At 44.1% G+C, this 22,877-nt stretch overlaps 1 protein-coding gene across 1 annotated transcript in view; it reads left to right on the plus strand.

Annotated features, from left to right (window-relative positions):
* The window catches only part of DCC (DCC netrin 1 receptor), a 436,443-nt gene that overhangs the window by 388,133 nt on the left and 25,433 nt on the right, over positions 1-22,877 (plus strand). Inside the window, exons 16-21 of the mRNA XM_068424420.1 lie at positions 1,670-1,765; positions 4,827-5,065; positions 6,595-6,733; positions 10,311-10,418; positions 13,434-13,628; positions 19,513-19,545. Coding sequence (XP_068280521.1) covers positions 1,670-1,765; positions 4,827-5,065; positions 6,595-6,733; positions 10,311-10,418; positions 13,434-13,628; positions 19,513-19,545 — 810 coding nt within the window. The remainder of the gene's footprint in view (positions 1-1,669; positions 1,766-4,826; positions 5,066-6,594; positions 6,734-10,310; positions 10,419-13,433; positions 13,629-19,512; positions 19,546-22,877) is intronic.

Here is a 22,877-nt window from a genome sequence, read left to right on the forward strand (position 1 = left end):
TAGTATGCTAATATATAGTGGAAATCATATGAAAATATATACTACATCTCTGTGAATGCAAAATAATGTCCTTATCACTAATGATATTACAGTGAGGACCAACTGAATTAATAACCATATAATAGCACAGGGAGTTATTAATGCACCAATCATTCATTTGACAATTTTTAAAGTTTAGCTCTTTTGCGATAGACGCACAGAAGTCACCTGAATATTAAACAAATATGTCACTGTTTCTTCTGGACGTAAAATTAAGTACAAAATACGTGGGGGGAAGGATATTAGTGACAATATGCAATAAGTACTTAAAAGTTATTTACTCATTTCAGATTCACTGTAATAGTATTAATCATGCTGAGCTGATTTGGTGTTAATGCAGATGAAATATGTAATTCTGCAGCAGGTCTTTTGCAATGTCACGTTAATAAATGCCTCCTTACATACAGACATTTGTTACTTTTCAGTAAAGAGCTTTGAGGAGACAGTTTCCCCTCTTTGGCAGGTGTATGAGCACCTGATGTATTCAGCTGCAGTTTCCTTCTGTACAAACAGAATTAACAGCTAAAAAAAAAATGAGGAGGGGGACGAAGCAATTCACATGGAAAAAATCAGGAAAATGGATTGAAAAAATCAGGAAAATGGATTGAAAAAATCAGGAAAATGGGTTGCCTTGTTTTCCTCAGGGAACAGCAGCAAAAAGCAACGTGGAACTGACCTGCTCATTTCACTTTCTTTTCATTTAGGGATATATTTAGAGTAGCTCCATGGTAAACTAGGACACACAAAGCAGTGCGGCACGGCTGTGCACCCAGACGTTTGTCACGGTTTAAAGCTGGGCCAGCTATTAAACCGGTGGCAGATGCTGTCTATTTAACCTTCTCCCTCTGCCCCCAGAAGGGAAAGGGAAAAGGGAGAGAGACTGTTTTAATAAACTATAATAATGAAAAAGAGTATAATAATAATATTGGAATAATCAAATATATAGAAAACCAAGATCGAGCTCCCCCAATGTCGGCCACGTCACCACCGGCACTGCAGGGCAGGCCCCGGGAAGGCCCAGGCTGGGCCTAGCAACGGTCGAGAGCTGGATTCAGGGATGCACAGATCGGGATTGGGGGCAGCAAGAAAACAGAGTCCTCTTTGGACACCGGCCATAGGAGAAGGGAGAAGAAAGAGCCAAAGGCTCAAGCAGCCCGAAGGCTCAAGCAGGCCGAAGGCCCAAGCAGGCCGAAGGCCCAAGCAGGCCGAGACCCCCATGATCCTCCCGCTTTATACTGAGAATGACGTGTATGGGATGGAATACCTTCGTTGGTTAATTTTGGGTCACCTGCCCTGTCCGTTCCTCCCTGCAGGTGCGACCCCCTGTGGCTCTTCACTCATAAGCAGTGAGGAATTTAGCAGTGACCTTGGTTTCTCTAATAAGTACAGCAAGAGCTTTTCTGCATAACATCCCTACCGGTGCCTCAGTGATAACTACAAACTTTGAGCATTATCAGTCCTAGAAGCAGACACTGTCTGATGTTGTGCTCATCACTTACTTTTACAGGCGTTTGCTTAACTTTTTTTTTTTGTTTGTTTTGTTTTTCAGGAAAGCGCTCATCCGGTCTGCATCCCAGATCTGACTTTAACAGTGTGTGCTTTGTTTTGCCTCGTTTGTTTTCTCCTGCAGAGCCGAGCTCCCATTATGTGATTTCCTTAAAGGCCTTTAACAACGCGGGTGAAGGGGTGCCTCTGTACGAAAGCGCGACCACCAGGTCCATGACAGGTGAGTTGCAAACGCTGGTTCCTGAGCTGCTCCCCATCAGTGAACATTTGCCTGACAAAGTGCCCATTAGGCAAAACATTTTGGTCAAGGCAATGGAGGAAAAAAGTTCCGCATCCTCCAGGTCCCTGCTAGAATAAATTCAGTTTCATTTTCCACTTTGTTATAACCACACAGGTAGAATGAATTATTTCCCTTTTCCAGAAATTGGCTGTATAAATTTAATGGGATGCTCACAAGTGCTTGCTCTTTAGTGCGGGTTGGCTTGGGAGAAGCATGACTCCCAAACAATTTAAATATTTAAAGATCAGGGCAGAATAGTGGTGAATAACTTTGCCGAATTAAGCCCAGATGATTTTTTTTTTCCCTATTCATTTTTAAAGCAGTTTAAATGAAAATGTATTAGTTAAAAACACGCTGTCATCGTGCACATTTACAGAAGCATGTAGAGGGGTTGCAAAAGGTGAAAGAATATAGTGATAAGATTTTTTCTGGCAGGATAAGGCTCGCAGAAGGAATTACCTAGTGGTGAATCAGAATTATTCTTGTGTAGCACTGTCTCCCAGACTGCCTCGTGGGGTTTTTTGTGTAGGTGGGACTGACGAGGGGTTAAAAACAGAACTGAGAAAACAAAAAAACAAACAAACAAACATGTTTTTCCTCTGGAGTGACACCATCATTTGGTGAAGTTTTTTTCCTCGCGTTTCACCCATGGTGTTCAGAGCTGCCTGGAAGGGGAGCTTGTGTCACTGAGAGCAAACCCAATCACTGACGCTGGCTTGGGTGGACCACGAGGAATAAATCCACCAAATGGCACTTCTGTGGCTCTACGAGGAAAAGCAGCTTTTATCCATATGGTTTTGTGAAGTATTCCCATAAGAAATCTTGGAAAGTCAGAAGGAGAAAAAAAAAAAAAGATTAATTACACAATTAAGGGCAACCGTAACAAGCTACATTAGATATAATAAGTGTCAGGGAACTTCTGGCTCAAAATTATTGATCTTTCTTCTTGTCTGGAGTCTACAGAGGTCATTCTTGCTGAGTGTGTGTCTTGTAAAATCTTTTTCCAGTGAATTTGCCTCAGGATCCATATATACTTTTATTTTTAAGGGGTTTTTTTTTGTTCCCTGTTGATTCTATTTGAAAATTACCCTGTGGGATTCAATTTTGTGTCTGTATATAACCTCTTGTAAACAAAGCGATATCCAGGTGTGAAAAAGGTAATTCAGGCTTGGACTCTCTTTTGGTGAACTGCCCTGATGATCATCTGCGAGATATTCACCTCGGTGCTTCTCTCTAATTGCTGGGAGACGTCTGTACCCGGAGCTTCCCACCACCTCGCACCCATGGGAAGCAGCCTCTGAAAGGAGCCACAGCCTGGGTCGTTCATGGAGGAACATCTCCAAAGATGCTTTTAGCAAAGCAGGAAAGCAAGGGAACTGTGTTCCCTGAGCAGTAGTCAAGCTGACGCGCTCTGGGCACCAAAAAAACCCCAAAACTGTGTCTTTTTGTGTCCATTTAGCCTATACACAGACATATTTTGGTGGATATGGTGTGCAAACTGAAGTTATATACCATGCAATATTTGCAACACAACTCCAAAGAGAGAAAAAAGCTATTTTCTGTCAAGAGATTGCAATTTCCAAATGACAGATGTCCATGTGTAAATAATAGTAAATGAAACTTTGGTGGGAAATGGAGGAAGTATTTAGGGACCTATTTGCAGCCACCGGTGGATTATAGACGTTTCCCTCTTCCTCAGGTCAGTGGTGACGTGTTTCAGGAACTGAATTATCTTGACTGATCGAGTCTGACTATTTATTTTGCTAAACCCAGCCTCTTCTCATAATCTCCTCTACAGCAGGACTTCAGTGTGGGAAAGAAAGGAGAAAGGAAATGCAGTATTTGTTAAAATACCAACTCAGCTCCAGGCACGTTAACTTCCATCATTAGTTTGCAAAAAAAAAACCCCAACAGAAGCAGGTATTGCTCACCTTCCAAAGTTTACAGCCAATTCTTTTGGAAAACTTCAGTTCAGGAAAAGCAAACTGTTAACTTTCACCTTGCAGAAGCTCGATTCACCGGGATTGGGCAAAAAGGAGGTTCAACTGCCCATCCCTCCCCGTGTGGATCGTGTGTTGGAGTTTTGGATCACTACCACAGCAACTGGGATGCTTCATTTACTTCAACGCTCATATTCAAACTTCTTAGAAAGCAGCTTTTGATGAAAGAAGCAACACAAGAAGCAGATGGAACCTAATGGCTTATACATTTTCGACATCCTTGTCTCCACTGGTTTCCCTTCTGAAGGTTCTGACCTCCCGAAGTTCTGAATAATGAATTACAAAACCCGTAAAACAGGGAGCGATCAAAGCGTGCCAGGAGCTGGAATTGCACGTGGAGTGAACTGTAGCAGCTGTCAGTGAGGAAATATTAGTGTCATTTATGCTTTGAATAATTAGCACATTATTTTAAGGGGGAAAAAAAAAAAACAAGCAACCTTTAGTGTGCTTTTGCTGCACTTCACCCACTGCATTTTGAAACTCTATTTAGAAAAATCACAACTGGTAAATAACGAGTCAGTAAGTATGGTTTTAAAAGATAGGCCAGAAGCTGACTGGGTGCTTCAACAAGGACAGAGATATTTAAACTGAGTAGAAACGGAAGGTTGGAAGATGACACGCTCTCCACTTTGTAGGCGTTTCCAATAATGTATCATTTGAGTGGTTCAGTTTTTTATGAAAATATAAATAATTTTCAGGAGAGACACTGTGCCTTGACTTCATCTCATGTGAAGAAAACACAGCGTGCCTGGAAGTACTTAAGTCATGAAAAAGAGCTTTGTTGTAGTGATGTAACTGAACTGTTACTGATGCGTTCTCATTTTGCATTAATGCCTCTCTTTCTGTTCTCCTCATGTTCCTCCTCCTCATTAATGCCATGCATTTAACCCATCGTGGTGTGTGCCCCTTGGTGGCTGTTTGTGTTGTGTTTTGGTTTTTTTTCTGTTTGACTTACCTATTCGTTTATTTTGGAATGCTCATTTGGTGATGTATGGACCCAGACCCCATTGATCCATTAGAAGTTGATTTTTATCCTTTGCTTGATGATTTCCCTACCTCAGTCCCAGATATCTCCACCCCCATGCTCCCACCAGTAGGTGTCCAGGCTGTTGCACTTACGCATGATGCAGTGAGGGTCATCTGGGCAGACAACTCTGTCCCAAAGAACCAAAAGACTACGGAGGTTCGCTTCTACACGGTCCGATGGAGAACGAGCTATTCGACAAGTGCTAAGTACAAGGTGAAATTTTAACATGTTATGAATTTATGAGCTATTTAATCTCTTCATATTTTATTTGCAAAGACTCTGAATTGGCTTTTATGAACTTCCCTCAATCAAAATTCCCATTTCGATCAAGAGGAGCCTTGCCTGAGCAACTACACCTTCCCTAAAAACTTGTGTGTTTAGTTGGATGGAAATGCCAGTCGTTGAAAGTTTTGGGTTTTAATCTGATTTTAATCAGATACGGTGGGACAGGGAGTGGGAAGGAACAAGCCTTTAAGCTTTTTTGTTTGCTTGTTTTTGAGCAGTGGAGCTACCTTTCCCCACTATTGTCAGCTTATATATTGCATCTCATATAACACCTGCCTTCCTCATGATGAGCATGTCCTTCCTCCCGTGCCCTACCATAATAGTTGGGTTTGCTTGCCTGAAGGATCATATTGAGGTGTTGGAGCGAGTCCAGAGGAGGGCGACCAAGCTGGGGAAGGGTCTAGAGGGTCTGACCTACAAGCAATGGCTGAGGGAGCTGGACTTGTTTAGCCTAGAGAAGAGGAGGCCCAGAGGTGACCTTAGTGCAGTCTACAACTACCTGAAGGGACGTTGTAGTGAAGTGGGAGTCGGCCTCTTCTCCCAGGCAACTAGCAATAGGACAAGAGGACACAGCCTCAAGCTTGGCCAGGGGAGGTTCAGGTTGGCCATTAGGAAGCATTTCTTCTCAGCAAGGGTCATTAGCCATTGGAAGGGGCTGCCCAGGGAGGTGGTGGAGTCCCCATCTCTGGAGGTGTTGAAGATAAGGCTGGCCATGGCACTTAGTGCCCTGGTCTAGTTGCCATGGTGGTGTCAGGGCAATGGTTGGACTCGATGATCCCAAAGGTCTCTTCCAACCTCATTGATTCTGTGATTCTGTGAAATCATCTGATGATTAGCATCAGAATGGCATTACTGATGCATGCCAGCGAGATGTCTTCTTGCGAACCGCTTCCCAAACGCGAACATCAAAGGAGTCATCTTGTTCAAAGTCATATATATGTTGCCCTTACTCAGTAAACTTTAGGTCCATGTGTATATCTCTATCATAAATATATGTTAACCCCAGGAACTGGGAAGCCTTAGAACCATTCTAGGGGTAAAAGTGCTTTCTGAGCCTCCACTAAAAACCAGTAGCTATTAAAAACATTTGATTTTTTTTTAGAATGAAGCCATCAAAGAGGCTGGAAATGAGTGCTTAAGTTATGGAAATGTTCCTATTTTTTTTTGCCTCATATGGGCATAGATGAAGGACGTAGCTTCCAATTTACATTTGAAAACAAATGCATGGCAAATTGTCTGGGAAAAGAGAAAGAGAAAGCATCACAATAATTTATTTAACTGCCTAAATTATAGGCAGCAAGTTGAGTATCATAAATAAGGTACTAAAAATACTCCCGTTGAGGTACGCAGTAGCAACAGAGCTATTTTGCTTGAAGAGAGAATCCATTGGAACTGTTTTCTTGGCCACCAGCAAAAAGAGTGGCTTTAAAGACGTTCTCCTCTTCATCTCTTTGCAGTCAGCAGATACAACTGCTCTGAGTCACACCGTGATGGGGCTGAAGCCAAACACCATGTACGAGTTCTCCGTCATGGTCACCAAAGGGCGGCGGTCCAGCACGTGGAGCATGACCGCGCACGCCACCACCTACGAAGCAGGTACGGCAAGAGCTGCTGGAAAGGTTTGCTTTGGTTTTTTAATTTGTCATCAAAAGGCTTGGTCAAGTTCATCCTAACGTCATAAACCAATGGTGTATGTAGAGAATTAATTGTATTTCTTCACTTTTTTCGTGGGTAGCAAAGCAGAGCAGTCGTTCTACTGAGCTCTGGTGTCATTGCATGAAGTTAGGAGATGGTAGAACGTGTGCGTAATACTTTGCCCCATAATATAATGCGTATATGTGACTTTTAATGCTAATTATTTAAAGTAATTTTCACTTTTCAAAGAAACTCAAGATCAGGTGAGAACAATTATTCTCTTATTAGATATTAGGAAGAAATTCTTTGCTGTGAAGGTGGTGAGACACTGGCCCAGGTTGCCCAGAGAAGCTGTGGCTGCCCCCTCCCTGGCAGTGTTCAAGGCCAGGTTGGATGGGGCTTGGAGCAACCTGGTCTGGTGGAAAGTGTCCCTGCCTGTGGCAGGGGGGTTGGAACTAGATGATCTTTAAGGTCCCTTCCAACCCAAACCAGTCTGTGATTATTAGATAATGATTTTGCTACTTTAAAACTTTGACTTAGGAAGTTCTATGTGGTTTTGGCTGAAGTTCATGACTCCTTATCCACTTAGTAAAAAGGACTCAGTGGCTGCTTCTATCTAATGGACATCCTTCTTGACGCAAGGTCTTGGCTTTCTTGACTCAAGGTCTTGACTCCCAAGTCTGTTCATGTGGATGCATTTTAGCTGTTTGCTGTGCACTGTGCTGGTGACGATGCATCAGTCCAACAGAATCACAGAATCAAAGAATCGTTTTGGTTGGAAAGGACCTTTAAGATCATCAAGTCCAACCATGTCCACCACTAAACCATGTTCCTCAGCACCACATCTACACGGCTTTTAAATCCCTCCAGGGATGGGGACTCCACCACTGCCCTGGGCAGCCTGTTCCAACGCTTGACAACCCTTTTGGTGAAGAAACTTTTCCTGATACCCAACCTAAGACCTACAGCCAGAGTTACAGCGACTGAAACCACGTGTGCAAAATTAGAGACAGAGAGAGAAACAGGAAAAAATATGAGTCAAGTGAGCAGTTTTTTCAGCTTCTCCATTATTTATTGTAAAGACACAATTATCTACCCTGTGCAAAACGTTGACTTATATAAATTCCCCGCTGACAGTTGGTGAGGCATCTCCTCTGTGCTCAGTGTTTTTATACATGTGTTACATTTCCAGCGAGCAGCCATTGTTAATATTAACAATATGCTTCTAATAAACAAACACGCATTGAAGGCTTAATTTAGCCGCTCTTCTCAAGTGGTTGAGTGGTGTTTTCCAAGCAGGGAGCTGTGACCTGAAACGTACTCCAGATTCTGAAGGGGATTAAATGCAGTTTTGATAACGGCTGCCAGATACATATTATATGTAACCCTACTTCAGTGGGATAAAAATATTTGAAAAGGGATGGAGACGTAGTGATCTCTGCAGATAAGGACATCCTCTCCAAAACATAATTGTTTCTTTTTCTCTTGTGTGCCTTCAGTTAACCACAGTAGGGAAACGGTGTGCCTGGGCTTCTAGTTATCCCGTAGATGTATCCTGATCCCTAGGCTGTCTTTAAAAAAGGGTGGGCTCTTCCATGAAATTTGCATTTCTTTTAGAATAAATTATTACAGAATCACAGAATCAATCAGGTTGGAAGAGCCCTCTGGGATCATTGAGTCCAACCATTGCCCTGACACCACCATGGCAACTAGACCATGGCACTAAGTGCCATGGCCAGGCTTTTCTTCAACCCCTCCAGAGATGGGGACTCCACCACCTCCCTGGGCAGCCCCTTCCAATGGCTAATGACCCTTGCTGAGAAGAAATGCTTCCTAATGGCCAACCTGAACCTCCCCTGGCCAAGCTTGAGGCTGTGTCCTCTTGTCCTAGTGCTAGTTGCCTGGGAGAAGAGGCCGACTCCCACTGTGCTACACCCTCCCTTCAGGTAGTTGTAGACTGCAATAAGGTCACCTCTGAGCCTCCTCTTCTTCAGGCTAAACACCCCCAGCTCCCTCAGCCGTTCCTCATAGGTCAGGGTGGGCTGGACTCTTCCAGGGTGGGCTGGACTCTTCCAGGGTGGGGTGGACTCTTCCATTAAATGTACATTTTTTTTACGATTGTCTATAAATCTTGATATAGCCCCTTGTCCATAGATATTGAAATATTTTTCTTCTTCATCTCTTGTAAGTAGCAATATACGCATTTGGGTACCAATGTAGTACACGCTATATTTTCCTAAGGGTGACTGGTGACCTTGAAAACACTCTAGGTGCCCTTACAAATTGCTTTCTACCAGCAGATACCAAATGAAGTCTGCTGGTAGATATTGATTTGTTGGGGATTTTTTTTAAAATGAAAACCACAGTACAGGCCAGTTAATTAACAAAGTGAAAATAAGAGGGAATATATGCGTCCTTAGATTTTCCCATGTGATTGCAATGCAATTATCTGAGCTTGATGGAGCTCGATGATCCCAGAGGTCTCTTCCAACCTGGTTGATTCTGATTCTTGGTTGCTTTCTGAATCCCACTTTTGACAAGTTCAACTGATATAAATACCATGAGACCATCTGCTCGGTGTTGTTTCAAAGGGATCAGTTCCTCATGACCAGAGCAGCTGGCTCTTCCCTTCCTCCTTGTTGGTTAAGATCATTGAATGTTCATCACCCTGAAGATTTGTGTCTGTGGTTTAGATCACAGAATCACAGAATCAACCAGGTTAGAAGAGACCTCTGGGATCATCGAGTCCAACCATTGCCCTGACACCACCATGGCAACTAGACCATGGCACTAAGTGCCATGTCCAGGCTTTTCTTAAACCCCTCCAGAGATGGTGACTCCACCACCTCCAGTTCAGGCTGGTTTAGCTCAACGTGATCCAACAGATTCTTAAAACTTTACCTCCTAAAGTGATTTTGGAGCTGTTTTTTGAACGTGAAGAAAGTTATTTAGTGGCCATATGGGTAGGACACAGATGATGGGATGCTCGTACACTGTGGTCTCCATGCTGTTATGCTATTTATACACTCTAAGTCATCGACAGCCTGGATCAAACCCAAGTAATCCAACCTTCCATCTTTAATACAGTGGAAACAGAGAAGCTAAGAATTCTCTGTCTAAAATGCCCCAAGCTGAGCATGTATTTAATAAATATACACAATTATATTTGTTTTATACTCATACATACCTACAAATGTTCCTAACAGAGAAGCCACAATATTATTATAGGGCTCCCAGAGGATATTAGATGTTTTTGGATACCTCGGTGGTTACTTAACTGTGAAGACCAATATTAAAGGTAGGAGGAGAAGAGCTATCCAGCCCTCCCAACATATCCATGGGCAGTTTTTTGTACAGTTGCCACTATAAAATATCACTTCTAGACAACTCATATGTTGCATGTTTGCAGTGCATCTGAAGAAGCATTTGAAAGGATCTAAGCAAGTGATAAATGCCTCCGGAGTAGTTCATGCCTGCTATGGTGTGTAAGGAGTTCAGAAGAAGGTGACTAACTTCTCTTTTCAATTATGATTTTCAGCTCCAACCTCTGCTCCCAAGGATTTGACAGTCATTACACGGGAAGGGAAGCCCCGGGCCGTCGTTGTCAGCTGGCAGCCGCCGTTGGAAGCCAATGGAAAAATTACTGGTAAATGCTTACATTATCCTGTATTCTCCTTTTTATTGTACTGTCCTGGTCATTTGCTGCTTTCATTCCCTATTTTCTGTGGAAACATCTCTGGATTTTTTCTAGAATGTTATTTGATCTCACGTTATTTTATTTTCTTTTACTTTTATCAGCCAACTTGGTCTAAACTTCGCAGAATCCCAGAATGGTTAAGGGTTGGAAGGGACCTCTGGAGATCATCCAGCCCAACCCCCTGCCAAAGCAGGGTCACCTAGAGCATGTTGCACAGGGTTGCATCCAGGCAGGTTTTGAATATCTCCAGAGAAGGAGACTCCCCACCCTCCCTGGGCAGCCTGTGCCAGGGCTCTGCCACCCTCAAAAGAAAGAAGTTCCTCCTCATCTTCAGATGGAACTTCCCATGTTTCAGCTTGTGCCCATTGCCCCTTGTCCTGTCACTGGGCACCACTGAGAAGAGTCTGGCCCCCTCCTCTTGACACCCACCCCTAAGGTATTTGTAAGTGTTGATAAGATCCCCTCTCAGTCTTCTCTTCTCCAGGCTGAACAGCCCCAGCTCCCTCAGCTTCTCCTCATGAGAGATACTCCAGTCCTTTGGTCATCTTTGTAGCCGTTCACTGGACTCTCTCCAGTAATTCCTTACCTTTCTTGAACTGGGGGGCTCAGAACTGCACACAGTTACTCCAGATGTGGCCTCACCAGGGCCATGTAGAGGGGAAGGAGAACCTCCCTTGACCTGTTGGCCACACTCTTCCTAATGCACCCCAGGACACCATTGGCCTTTGGCCCCAAGGGCACATTGCTGGCTCATGGTGAACTTGTCCACCAGAACACCCAGGTCCTTCTCTGCAGAGCTGCTCTCCAGTAGATCAGCCCCCAACCTGTACCAGTGCATGGGGTTATTCCTCCCAAGGTGCAGGACTCTACACTTGCCTTTGTTGAACTTCATGAGGTTCCTCTCCACCCAGCTCTCCAGCCTGTCCAGGTCTCGCTGAATGGCAGCACAGCCTTCTGGTGTACCAGCCAGCCCTCCCAGTTTGGTGTCATCAGCAAATTTGCTGAGTGTACACAGGAAAAAAAAAAAAAACTAATATTGAGTGACAAGAACTGAACTGAAGAGATGCTTCAAAATGACAGATTTTATTTTCCAAAATATTGCATATAACCTTAGTGTCTAATTAAGAAACCCATTACAAACCTTTAATGTTAATTTAGTTTGAGTAGTAGAGTTCTAGCTGAGATTCTGCATTTAAATGATCATTTTAGTCTGCTCATAGACATCTCAGAGGCGTATAATTATTAGGAGAAATATCGCTCGTCTTCAAAAACATGCACATTATCGTCACGTTACTACAAGCAGTTGGGTTAGACGAGTTCTACAACATACTTACACGTGGGAGAAAGTGTGCCTACGTCACCATTACTGCTAGAAGCCCCAGCAACACGCTGCTGAAGCACTGGGAAATATAAATGGGAGAGGAAGAACGCTTCGGAGTGACATCCCGTGTGAGCCATGAGCAGTGAAGAGTTGGGTTGGGTTTTAACAGTTGGGCTGCCATCAGATGAGCTGTTGGGAGTTACACCAGGGAAGTATCCACTTTATGTTACCCATAAAATAAGGTTGTATTTCCGTGCAGGCATCGCTGAGCAATAACAACTCTTAGGTTACACGTGCGTAACGGTGTGTAATTTCACTCTACGTTATCAGCAGCGCTTTACAATCCGTGACCGTGTCCGAAAGGAGGATGTTTGGATGAAATAGTTTTACACTAACCTAATTTAGCCATTAGAGAGAAGAAATGATCGTTCTGATGGACAACACGCTGAAATGATGCTAATGGTCCTGATTCCCCAGTGGCTAAAAGACAAAATAAAAGCGTTCCTGGCTTCCAAGGCTTGAAATGACTCCGTGGTAGCAGGTTTTATAGACTTTTTCCACCAACAGCAGTATTCAGAGCTGACTGGGTCAGTCAGTCAATCAATCAGGTTGGAAGAGCCCTCTGGGCTCATCGAGTCCAACCATTGCCCTGACACCACCATGGCAACTAGACCATGGCACTAAGTGCCATCTCCAGTCTTTTCTTCAACCCCTCCAGAGATGGGGACTCTACCACCTCCCTGGGCAGCCCCTTCCAATGGCTAATGACCCTTGCTGAGAAGAAATGCTTCCTGATGGCCAACCTGACCCTCCCCTGGCCAAGCTTGAGGCTGTGTCCTCTTGTCCTATCGTGAGTTGCCTGGGAGAAGAGGCCAAATCCTACTCCACTACAACATCCCTTCAGGTAGTTGTAGACTGCACTAAGGTCACCTCTGCCCCTGAACATCCACACATGAACTTCGTTCTTGGCTGAAGAATGACTCTCATAGGGATTTTTTACTACATACGTGGTCAAATATTCCTTATAAGTATCAAGGAGAAGAAACAATTCCTTGTGGAGAGTAGAAATGTCCCTAACGACCAAATCTTCATCCCTACAAATGCGTGAGCAAGTGCTTTAATGTTAATTTGAGAAACATATATATATATATTTTCATGATTTATATATCAGCCTTTCTTACAGTCTTTTTTCTTCTTCCCAAAATTTCATCCGCTGGCAAGATAATTCCTACAAACTATTATTATTTCCTAAAACTGGTGCTTCTACTCTCTAAGTTCTAAAAGTTTTCAGTTTTATTGAGTGGTAAGTAGTTGTTGAGTACTCTCAGTCAGCAAAATTCTGAGTTACTGCAATTTTTAATTCTTCATTCTTTTCCCCAAAATACTTTCTCCTATAGTTGCTGAGAAATATTGCGTGGCTTCCCATATTTCTTACAGTGAATACTGTAATTGTGGGTTGGTTCTAAAAATAGACAAATGTGTATTGTCATAACATTCCTCAAAGCTATTTTGATCACAGACCTGCCCGTGATCAACCCTAAAACCCCCTGAATTTTAAGAAATCTGATTTTTTATACGCATTTTTCATGACACGCACGTTACAATTTGATTGCAGCACTAACTGAGAGACTGTGTTTATCCAGCTTACATCCTCTTCTATACTTTGGACAAGAATGCTCCCATTGATGACTGGATTATGGAATCCATCAGCGGCGACCGGCTCACCCACCAGATCGTGGACCTCAACCTGGACACCGTCTACTACTTCCGAATCCAAGCCCGCAACGCCAAGGGAGTTGGACCCCTCTCCGATCCTGTTTTCTTCCGGACGCTGAAAGGTTTGAATCTGTGTCATCTGGATATTAATGATAGAATTTTCTAAAGCCTCTGTGGGAGCTTTGCAATTAATTCCATGTCAGCCAGAAGAGATCCTACTCCTTGAAACTATTATTGAGAGATAAAAGCCAAATGCTCCGTACAGTAGTTGACAAAAATAAACCCCATAATGAGGCAGTAAGTATATTTTGAAATTTAATCAGCTGGGGGAAAGCACTCTACCACCACCAAACTTTCTGCCATCAGTAATAAAGCTAATTGGATCTGACTGGATTTCTCTGGGGAGGTCCCTCTTCATTTTGGATCCTCCGGTGACTGTAGGAACCTGTAATGACGCACTCCCATCAGCAGAGCAGGCATGCAAAATTATGATTAAAAGTCTCAGCAGACTGAGATGCAGCTTGATTTTGCGTGGGGAAAGTTGTTCCAGATATTTTTCAGTCCCTGTTATTAACAACAGACTCATCAATACCTGCTCCCTCTCCCTTAGTGACCAGTGAGGAGGAGTAGGCAAAACAGGGACACCCATTTTTTGGGGCTGGTATTTCAGCACCAATGTGTTTATGAGAGCAAAGGACCACACTTGTATCAGACTTAATTTCAAATTAACATGGAGAGATGTTCCTCTTCTCTCTTCCCTGCTGCCTGTCTGTGTGAAGACCTGACACAATCTACCCAGAAATTATTAGTTATGAAGATGCAAGCAGTAATACCATGAGTGGGAAGCAGGGTGCTTCCAACAACTCTGCTCCTTCTATTTTAACTGTCACTCATTCGTTTGCACAAAGGTATGAAATTAGTTTTAAAAAGACGTGTAATTAATGAAAAACTCGACGTAAACAGCAAACCTATTCCAGGGAAGAAGCATGGCATGTGAGAGAGCACGTTATGGCTGTGTCTTCTCTAGAGAAAAGCCAGGGATTGGTATATAAAAATAACACCTTGGCAGAAGGTAATTGAAATGAAGTTATCTGAGAATTAAGTTGTCACAGAATCAGAATTAGAATCAATTGGGTTGGAAGAGCCCTCTGGGATCATCGAGTCCAACCATTGCCCTGACACCACCATGGCAACTAGACCATGGCACTAAGTGCCATCTCCAGCCTTTTCTTAAACCCCTCCAGAGATGGTGACTCCACCACCTCCCTGGGCAGCCCCTTCCAATGGCTAATGACCCTTGCTGAGAAGAAATGCTTCCTAATGGCCAACCTGAACCTCCCCTGGCCAAGCTTGAGGCTAAGTCACAGCTGTAGAAAAGCCAAGCAAAATGACTGCAGAGAAGGGGTGACACGCGACCCCACATCGCTCCCTTTGGGGGAATTTTGTTTCTTTGGCAAGAGCTTGTATTTGTGTTTGTCTTCCAGGAAACCTTCATGTGAACAGCAATTTTTTCTGCTGCCTCTGAGGGAAGGAGGGGAACCTCCATTTTCAGCCATCAAGGAAGGATTAAGGAATAGTGTAGCCAGCTGGTCTAGGGAAGTGATCATCCCACTGGTGAGGCCGCACCTTGAATACTGTGTCCAGTTGTGGGCCCCGCACTTCAAGAAAGATGTTGAGGTGTTGGAGCAAGTCCAGAGGAGGGCGACCAAGCTGGTGAAGGGTCTGGAGGGTCTGACCTACGAGGAAGGGCTGACGGAGCTGGGGGTGTTTAGCCTGGAGAAGAGGCTCAGAGGTGACCTTAGTGCAGTCTACAACGACCTGAAGGGAGGTTGTAGTGGAGTGGGAGTCAGCCTCTTCTCCCAGGCAACTAGCGATAGGACAAGAGGACACAGCCTCAAGCTTGGCCAGGGGAGGGTCAGGTTGGCCATTAGGAAGCATTTCTTCTCAGCAAGGGTCATTAGCCATTGGCAGGGGCTGCCCAGGGAGGTGGTGGAGTCCCCATCTCTGGAGGGGTTGAAGAAAAGCCTGGACATGGCACTTAGTGCCCTGGTCTAGTTGCCATGGTGGTGTCAGGGCAATGGTTGGACTCGATGATCCCAGAGGGCTCTTCCAACCTGGTTGATTCTGTGATTTCAATGAATGAGGCCGTGTCCTCAGCAGCACTGGCAGAGTGCTTGCCCTTCTTCCTTCACTGGTATCAGGGTCTCCAAAACATGCTATTGGGAGCAAAAACCTCCTACAACAGTTTTCATGAATTAGAAAGAGTCAGAAAAAAAAAATGAAATAACGTATGAATTTGTTTGGAGCTTATCTCCGCCTGACCAGGTTTGCAGGACTTCCTTGTCCAAGTCATGTTTCACTTGGAATGAATTATTTGTAAGATCCTGATTATTCATTCTCTGCTGCCATGAAATACGAAGCGATAGCACTTTGAGGGCGCTTCATCTCTATCAAGCGGATGGTGCCAACTTAATTTCACGCTCGCAATCTGTGCCAAGCAGAATTAGTCTATTAGACTGAGTTTAAAATGAGTCGAGGCATCAAAATACAATAACCACAGACTAACAAGATGTGAGAAGATATGGAGACCCAGATATGTGACTAAAGCAAAAGATTAATGCACTTGATAGCACCTACTTTGTAATGTTTACACAAAGTACCGTAAAACTCATTTGGGAAATGAATTCTAGATCAGACAGCGTCAACAGATACCAAAAAGATGAATTTATACATTTGTTACGTCTTGTAATAGCCTACAAGGACTGTGTCTAATACCCTGCCATGAATACTTAATGATATCCACCCTAAATGTCATGTTCAATACTATTCTACTGGGGTTTTGACAAATCTATCCCTCCACTTGAGGTGAAACGACTTTCTCAAGTCTTGAGTGCCTTGTAAATTATGAAAAAAATGTTGGTTTCCTGCCCTTAACGATTATTAGCAGAAGATGCGTGTGTGCCATATGGTAACGTGATGGCAAATCTATGTCCTGATCAGAGGGAGTTTGAAACCACGAGGAACTAAACAAGCATCAAAGATGCACTAAGTCACCCACCGTCTCGTATTATAGCACATAAAGCTCCTCCAAGGAAACCACGCCGTTACTCACGTTGTAATTGCGATGTGAGTATTTGTAGCGACTTCCCTTTCCTAATGAAAACGTAGTGATCTGTGAGAAAGAGATATGTTCAGTAGTAAATACCACTACCACGGAGCAGTGAGTTTATATTCCTTCCACCTCAGCTCCGGTGATGATAATACACAGGCAAATGGGCAAATCCTCAGCTTATGTAAATTGTCGTTACGCTGGGAACTTCAATCACTCTACAACAGGTTGCATCAGTTGAGGAGCTGCTTTTTTTATGCTCTGCCTGGTTAAATTTATCACTTAAAGCATGAAGAATCTGTGACACACAGTCTCAGGGAGCTGGAATAGGAGAAAATGGGATTGAACATCCCACCTTCTTTTTTTGTCATATAATTTGGGCCAAAATTTGAGGTCGTTACTAAGATTTTTCTTACTCTTTACTGAGTCTGGATGACATCAGTAAATATTATGTGTAAATATATATGTATATATGGAAGAGAAGCAGGGAGTGCCTAAATACTATGGGTATTTTGCAGGATGTTGTCACAGATTTCCCCCGAAGTGAAATTCCAGCTCTCAATGTTACATTAATTTTATGGCGTAGAAATTTCCAGAAATTCATTAAGTTGCAGAAGTCAATAACGAGTCTGCGATTTATTTGCAACTGCCCAATGAAACGTGACAAGTGAAGAGGGAATGAATGAACCAGTGACAGACAGATAGGGAGCCCTGAAATCACAGATGATGCCAGTCTCCCCCTTTACCCCCAGCTTTAGGCAGGGATGGTGTGGGGCAGCATTTCTGGCACCGCAGTGCCCTCTAATGCCACCTCGGCGGCGTGGTTATCAACAGCTCATCCCAGTTCATCACTGGTACCAAACGTGGAGCCCTGGGACCGTGCCAGGGCAGCATCCAAGTGGCATCAGTGCTTGGGCGAAGGGCACCGCAGGCACGAGCAAGGTTTCGTCTTTTCATTAATCCATTTATTCTTTTTAGATTAAATAATAAATGGATTTATTAATCCATTTTTCATTAATCCACTTATAATTTTTAGGAAGCATTTCTTCTCAGCAAGGGTCATTAGCCATTGGAAGGGGCTGCCCAGGGAGGTGGTGGAGTCATCATCTCTGAAGGTGTTTAAGACAAGACTGGACATGGCACTTAGTGCCCTGGTCTAGTTGCCATGGTGGTGTCAGGGCAACGGTTGGACTCAATGATCCCTGAGGTCTCTTCCAACCTGGTTGATGATTCTGTGATTCTGTGATCACTACTTTTTTCCCCCCTCAATTTCCTATACTTAAGATTCTTGCATAATTTATGAAGCAGAGGACTGGTTAATGCTCCACGACGCTTATGAATCCGAGGAAAGTTTAATTCCCTCAGCCGTATCATAAATAGTCAGGAGTTGTAGCTGTGCAGGGGAGCTTTTAATGTATCTACTGAATTTTGCAGTCTTGTCTGCTGCACTTCAGCTCACACTATCTTTTATGGTTATTATGCAAAAACATGTAAATAGCTTTATCCCCTTTGTAAAAGCTGATATGATAAGTCAGACTGAGCTTTCAACTTGTAGGTATAATTGATTGTAATTATTGACAGCAGCAGTGTCTCTCTCTCTTTCCCTTCTTGCTTAATTAAACTTCCCAGATCATCCCGAAAAAGAACAAGAGAATGAAAAAATGCTACGGTAAAGGTTTCACATTTGGAAGAACTTGGTGAAAATATCTGATATAAGGCATGGTTGCCCTCTGGTGGAGGGTAGGAAGGCCCTACAGAGGGATCTGGACAGGCTGGATAGATGGGCCGAGACCAACGGCATGAGGTTCAACAAGAACAAGTGCCGGGTCTTACACTTGGGCCACAACAACCCCCTGCAGCGCTCCAGGCTGGGGGAAGAGTGGTTAGAAAGCGGCCCGGTGGAAAGAGCCCTGGGGGTGCTGATGGACAGGCAGCTAAACATGAGGCAGCAGTGTGCCCAGGTGGCCAAGAAGCCCAATGGCATCCTGGCCTCTCTTAGGAATAGTGTAGCCAGCCGGTCTAGGGAAGTGATGGTCCCTCTGTCCTGGGCACAGGTGAGGCCGCACCTTGAATCCTGTGTCCAGTTGTGGGCCCTGCACTTCAAGAGAGATGTTGAGGTGTTGGAGCGAGTCCAGAGGAGGACGACCAAGCTGGTGAAGGGTCTGGAGGGTCTGAGCTCCGAGGAACAGCTGAGGGAGCTGGGGGTGTTTAGCCTGGAGAAGAGGAGGCTGAGGGGAGACCTTATCGCCCTCTACAACTACCTGAAAGGAGGTTGTGGTGAGGTGGAGGTCGGTCTCTTCTCGCGGCTAACCAGCGATAGGACAAGAGGACATAGCCTCAAGCTTGGCCAGGGGAGGTTCAGGTTGGACATTAGGAAGCTTTCTTCTCAGCAAGGGTCATTAGCCATTGGAAGGGGCTGCCCAGGGAGGTGGTGGAGTCACCATCTCTGGAGGGGTTTAAGAAAAGCCTGGCCATGGCACTTAGTGCCATGGTCTAGTTGCCATGGTGGTGTCAGGGCAATGGTTGGAGTCGATGATCCCAGAGGTCTCTTCTAACCTGATTGATTCTGTGATTCTATGGTTCAACCTGTGTTCAGAGTTCAAGGAGTGTCTGGACAACACTCCTGGCCATATGGCTTCATTTTAGGTATTCCTGTGAGGAGCAGGGAGTTGGAATCAATGATCCTTCTGGGTCCCTTCCAACTCAAGATATTCTGTGGTTCTATGATTCTGCGTTTGTCCTCTCAGTTCTCCAGGATCTCTCTGAAAAAGGGAATGGTAAAACTCATCCTGTCCCTCCTGCCCACGGCGCGGGACAGCAGCTCCATCGTTGATGTGACGTGTCATCGTGCGTGCCGGGAGCTGACAGCCTCTAACGATGTTGTCTTTTTCTTGCAGTTGAGCACCCTGACAAAATGGCTAACGACCAAGGTAGGGTGCCCCGGGGGCGTGCCGGGGAGGGGGCCGCGCCGTTCACCTGGGCTGCACACCTGAGGAGGCAGGCGCTGGCGCGATAATTAATCTCGTTAATGAAGTTCTGCTCGGCTGAGGCTGCTGCTTTGATGGGGAAGATGGAAATTTTCGGGAGAGGAAATTGTTTTGTCTCTTTGCTGAAGGACCAATTAAAATGTCAAGCTGCTTTGTATGAAATAAATTTTCCGTCTCTCTGCTGCACTTCTGAATAATTCACATTAAGTATAATTAAGCTCAGCGTAATTTCCAGGCTCCTCTTGCACCTTTTTGTGGGTTATAGATGAAAGTTCAAAAGCCTCACGGTGAGAAAGCATAAATCATCTTTTCCCTCAAAGCAGCAGCTCCTGTTTAATAATAGCAAAGTGTAGTCAACTTTTCAAGGCATTATCATTACGTTTTCCAAATATGAATATATGATTAGTCACAGTTCCTCTGCTCCCATCTCCTTCCGAATACTTGTAGGATATTTTTTCCCTTTTTTTTTTTACTTCAGACCTCTTTATTCCTAATTATTTCTTTCAATTATTGTATTTCTGTGACATCTGCCCAAGGAAACAGTCACGGTGACATTTTGGACACCTCAGACCTGATCTTGGGGAGGTTTATTTGGATTTGAACTCTCACTTCACACTAGTTGAAAAGGCAAAGTGAGGTGTAAACCTTAAATCCCTGGCTCCACTTAAGAGTGGAGCCATCCCGATTCAGTGAGTTGAGTTAAACCTCATCGCCACCATGGTTGAGTTAACCACCATCACATCCTGATTCAGTGAGTTGAGTTAACCTACAATAGATAATTCCTAGGGAAGACAAGAAAGCGTTATTTAGAAGGTCAAAGTCAACTCTAGACCCTTTCATAGGTTTGACTTCAACCTGGAGCATCCCTGGAGGTTACCCAGAGCGTATTTCTTCACTAGGTACCTTATCACACCCCGATTTAGTGAGTTGAGTTAACCTACAATAGATAGTTCCTAGGGAAGACAAGAAAGCGTTATTTAGAAGGTCAAAGTCAACTCTAGGCCCTTTCATAGGTTTGACTTCAACCTGGAGCATCCCTGGAGGTTACCTAGAGCGTATTTCTTCACTAGGTACCTTATCACACCCCGATTTAGTGAGTTGAGTTAACCTACAATAGGTAATTCCTAGGGAAGACAAGAAAGCGTTATTTAGAAGGTCAAAGTCAACTCTAGGCCCTTTCATAGGTTTGACTTCAACCTGAAGCATCCCTGGAGGTTACCTAGAGCGTATTTCTTCACTAGGTACCTTATCACACCCCAATTTAGTGACTTGAGTTAACCTACAACAGATAATTCCTAGGGAAGACAAGAAAGCGTTATTTAGAAGGTCAAAGTCAACTCTAGGCCCTTTCATAGGTTTGACTTCAACCTGGAGCATCCCTGGAGGTTACCCAGAGCATGTTTCTTCACTAGGATTTGACTAGTTGGAACTAAATGGTCTTTAAGGTCCCTTCCAACCCAAACTATTCCATGATTCTATGAATTCCAGTAAGACAAACTCTGTGGTCTTCGCTTGCGTTTACTTGATCTTTAGGTAACTGTTGGAGACAAGTGCATGAGGCCAGGTCTGTACTCCAAGCACAAACATTAAGACAAACAAAGTCAACGTTTCTAAAAGCTCCTTTGCCTTCAAAGTCATCCAAGCTAATTCTTTAATCATCCTACTGAAGTCAGTCGGAGCCTTTTAAATTACTCTGTGCTTTGGAGAAGGCCTTTAGGGCCATCTCTGCCACAAATGCAATTCTTATTGAGTGACATGAATTAACTCTGGTAGGTCATCTGTCTCTAATGCCAGCTCATGAGTTCAGGAAGCAAAATCCACTTAGGTGGCAGCAAAGCACTGTTGGAGGGTGTGGGATATGCGAGGGGGTTTGGGCAGAGACCCTGGTATGAGGAGATGGAGCCTTGGAGATCCCAGATGTGGGGTCATCTAGAAGGGACAGTGCAAAAAAAATAAAGAGATGGGGAGGAGAGGAGAGTTTGGGGAGAACTTTGAAGGTTTCATGGCCTCTTCTCCCAGGCAACTAGGGATAGGACAAGAGGACACAGCCTCAAGCTTGGCCAGCGGAGGTTCAGGTTGGACATTAGGAAGCATTTCTTCTCAGCAAGGGTCATTAGCCATTGGAACGGGCTGTCCAGGGAGGTGGTGGAGTCCCCATCTCTAGAGGGGTTTAAGAAAAGCCTGGCCATGGCACTTAGTGCCATGGTCTAGTTGCCATGGTGGTGTCAGGGCAATGGTTGGACTCGATGATCCCAGAGGGCTCTTCCAACCTGGTTGATTCTGTGATCTTAGGAAATTTCAACACATTTGGTTGTTCAGTTGTTTTCTGAGAATGTACCTCCCGTGAAATGGGTCAGAGAATGGGTCAGATAAATTCTCCCAGTGCCAGTCACTGTATAAGAACCAGAAATGAACTGGGCAGCTGTTTACACAAATACTTTTACAATGAAAATATCATGTATAATGCCTTGAAAAGTGCTCTTACATTAATTAAATAAGTACTAAACTTCAGAGTTGGGCACGCAGGGTTAATTTTTTGAAGTCTCCAGTATCCTGATTAAATTTCCCAGTGTATTAGGCTACCACTAAGATGTTTCAGTGTGGCTTAAATATAAAAACCAGTAACATTTAGCATGGAGATACCCAGTTTCCTAAGCACAATATATCCCTGGGGTCACAAGATACTCACCCGCTGCGGTGTAGTCCTGTGAGTAGGACTGCTTCAGAGTATCACCTTGGTAAACAGAATTATATATCTTACATTTATCTCTATTTTGCCTGGTTTTAGAGCTAAATGTTTTGCAACTTCCCTTTCTTGGGCTCAAGTTGTGCAATTATGCTGATTGAAAAGATGATTACATTGAAGGCTCTTCTGATGATAATCATCTTCCATTTATTTAGGGCTATTCATCACAAAAATACTTTCCAAATCAGTAGATAAATTTATGCAGGTGAATTTCTTTGCGATCCACAGAAATACAAGTGCCTCTGGAGAGGAATGTGGCAGTTGTTTAACGGTTCACAGCAGTAACAACTGCAGGAACGTGAGAAAATGTGGGGTTATTTGCTAATCTGCCACAAGATCTGATGCAGACGGTGCAGAAATCATCTGGAATAATCCCTCGTAATGCCCTGCCCTGCACTAAATTTTCAGCATTTTTTACATAATCCCTTCACATAATCAGCCCTGGAGAAGAAGAGGCTCAGAGGTGACCTTAGTGCAGTCTACAACTACCTGAAGGGAGGTTGTAGTGGAGTGGGAGTCGGCCTCTTCT

This window comes from Nyctibius grandis (genome assembly GCF_013368605.1).
Source record: "Nyctibius grandis isolate bNycGra1 chromosome W unlocalized genomic scaffold, bNycGra1.pri SUPER_W_unloc_2, whole genome shotgun sequence".
NCBI classification, from domain to species: Eukaryota; Metazoa; Chordata; class Aves; order Nyctibiiformes; family Nyctibiidae; genus Nyctibius; species Nyctibius grandis.